This window comes from Plectropomus leopardus, unplaced genomic scaffold, assembly GCF_008729295.1.
Source record: "Plectropomus leopardus isolate mb unplaced genomic scaffold, YSFRI_Pleo_2.0 unplaced_scaffold13593, whole genome shotgun sequence".
Taxonomy (NCBI): Eukaryota; Metazoa; Chordata; class Actinopteri; order Perciformes; family Serranidae; genus Plectropomus; species Plectropomus leopardus.
This window is the reverse complement of record NW_024614495.1, coordinates 1-1,779: the sequence shown is the minus strand read 5'-3', so window position 1 is coordinate 1,779 and position 1,779 is coordinate 1. Positions and strand designations below refer to the sequence as shown.

Here is a 1,779-nt window from a genome sequence, read left to right as displayed (position 1 = left end):
AATTTTCTTGTAATCTTTTAATATTTTTTGCAATTTGTGGGACATTTCTTGCTAGGTTTATGACACAAATCTCAACTAATTTGTTTAGGTTTCAAGGGGTCAAAAAGTCTGTGAAAGGTGTCTGAATGCAGCGCAAGAAACCTGATGTCCAAGTTTCAAAGGGTTAACATACTGTAGGTGTACTAGCTTGGTAATTTTGTTGTTGTTTTATTATCATTCTATTTGAATTGCTGAAAAACAACAGACATGCGGGCGGCCATTTAGAGGTCGTGAACCAGGTTTGAAGTGTATGGAGCTACAGTACAAACTGGAGCCTGTGGGACAGCAGAGTCATATAAAGGGTTAAATGACAGCTGAACATCACACGCATGTCATTCCCATCATGCTTATAAACTTAGACTTTCCCTCTTGTCTCCAGTGAGCTGCAGTCTTCCAGATGAGCAGAGCGACCTGCTGGAGGAGCTGCAGTATGTCGAGCTGCCTCAGGAGCAGGCGCAGACGCTCCTGCAGGAGTTAAAAGACGAGGCTCGCAGACTGCTGCCCCCCGTCACCAAACAAGAGAGGAAGAAACCCCGACTTTACAAGAAGAGACCTCACCCTCACGGCCCTCCACCCTCCCACAGGATCCAGTGGAACGGACCGAACGGTCAGCATGAAAACTGATGAGCAGCTTTTTAAGGAGACTTGATATTTTCAGATGTTAATTGGTTTCTTTTTGTTATTTTCTAGGTTGGAGCGACATGCAGCCATGGAGGCAGCAGCCAAGATATGTAAGTGTTTTGCAGTACATAACAAACCTTATTTTAGCACAATTTGGGACTGTAGCTTTGTCGTTATCTTCGCGGCACTTGAAGGTTTCAAGCCCATTTTAGGACCAAATATTTGCGACGAGACGAAACTCAGTTTGTGGTGTCCTGTGTCTTCCAGAAAATTCCAAAGTACCACAAGAGGCCGAATCTCAGGTTTAACTTATACTTGAGGTAGAAGTGGTTTAAAGGTTTCTGAGGGGAGATTTGAGTATATAAAACCTGGAAAAGTCATGGAACTTCACAATGGTACTTTCAAGGCCTGGAAAAGTTTTGAATATTCATTGTTTTGGCGGCTGGTATGCACGTGAAGGCGTCTGCATAAACCGTATCTGGCCACTGTGTTGGGTCATTAATCAGCTTGGACGGGGGAGTCCTCATGATGTGACGTGACTGCTGTCGACCTTCATTTATTAGGTATCGAGTATTTTCAGCTTCAGGCGAGGTCGCAAAACAATGATTAGACATGTCTTTAAAAGAAGTGTTTAACAAGAAATAAACGCACCCAAATTATTCAAAATTGTAATAAAAATGCACGTCAAAGTGCAGTGACATCTATCCATGGGATCTTTGATTGTGTATTCCAAAAAAGGAGGCGCACCATTGTCCTTTTGTGAACCGACCGTTTGTGCTGTTCTGGTCTTTTAGCATCAGCTGTTTGGCAGCGGGAGTGTTTAATGAGCGACTAAAATTTGAAAGCTCTAGCAGTTTTGCTTTTCCCAGATGTCCGCGAAGTGTGTGTTAAACCTTTTTCAAAACCTGGATTGCCATCACTTTCCTTGTGCTGCGTTCAGACACCTTCACAGGTATTTGAACCTTTAAAATCTGAGCAAACTGTTTTTTTGTTTGTTTTTTTAAACATGAGCAAAAAGGCAGTAAGCAATTTAACAAGAGCTGTTTTATAAATTGCAAGAAATTTGTAGATGTCGATTTTTCTTCTATAAAGCGAGAGTAAATGTCCAAAAAGACTATA

The 1,779-nt window shown here is 41.9% G+C and overlaps 1 protein-coding gene across 1 annotated transcript; it reads left to right on the top strand.

Annotated features, from left to right (window-relative positions):
* Positions 1-418: 418 nt before the first annotated feature.
* On the top strand, positions 419-770 carry LOC121964006 (heterogeneous nuclear ribonucleoprotein U-like protein 2; the record flags this gene model as incomplete). The annotated part of the gene is made up of 2 exons (XM_042514239.1): positions 419-646; positions 730-770. Coding segments are annotated over 2 exons (269 nt in total), but the record flags the coding sequence as incomplete, so codon positions are not given.
* Positions 771-1,779: the final 1,009 nt, after the last annotated feature.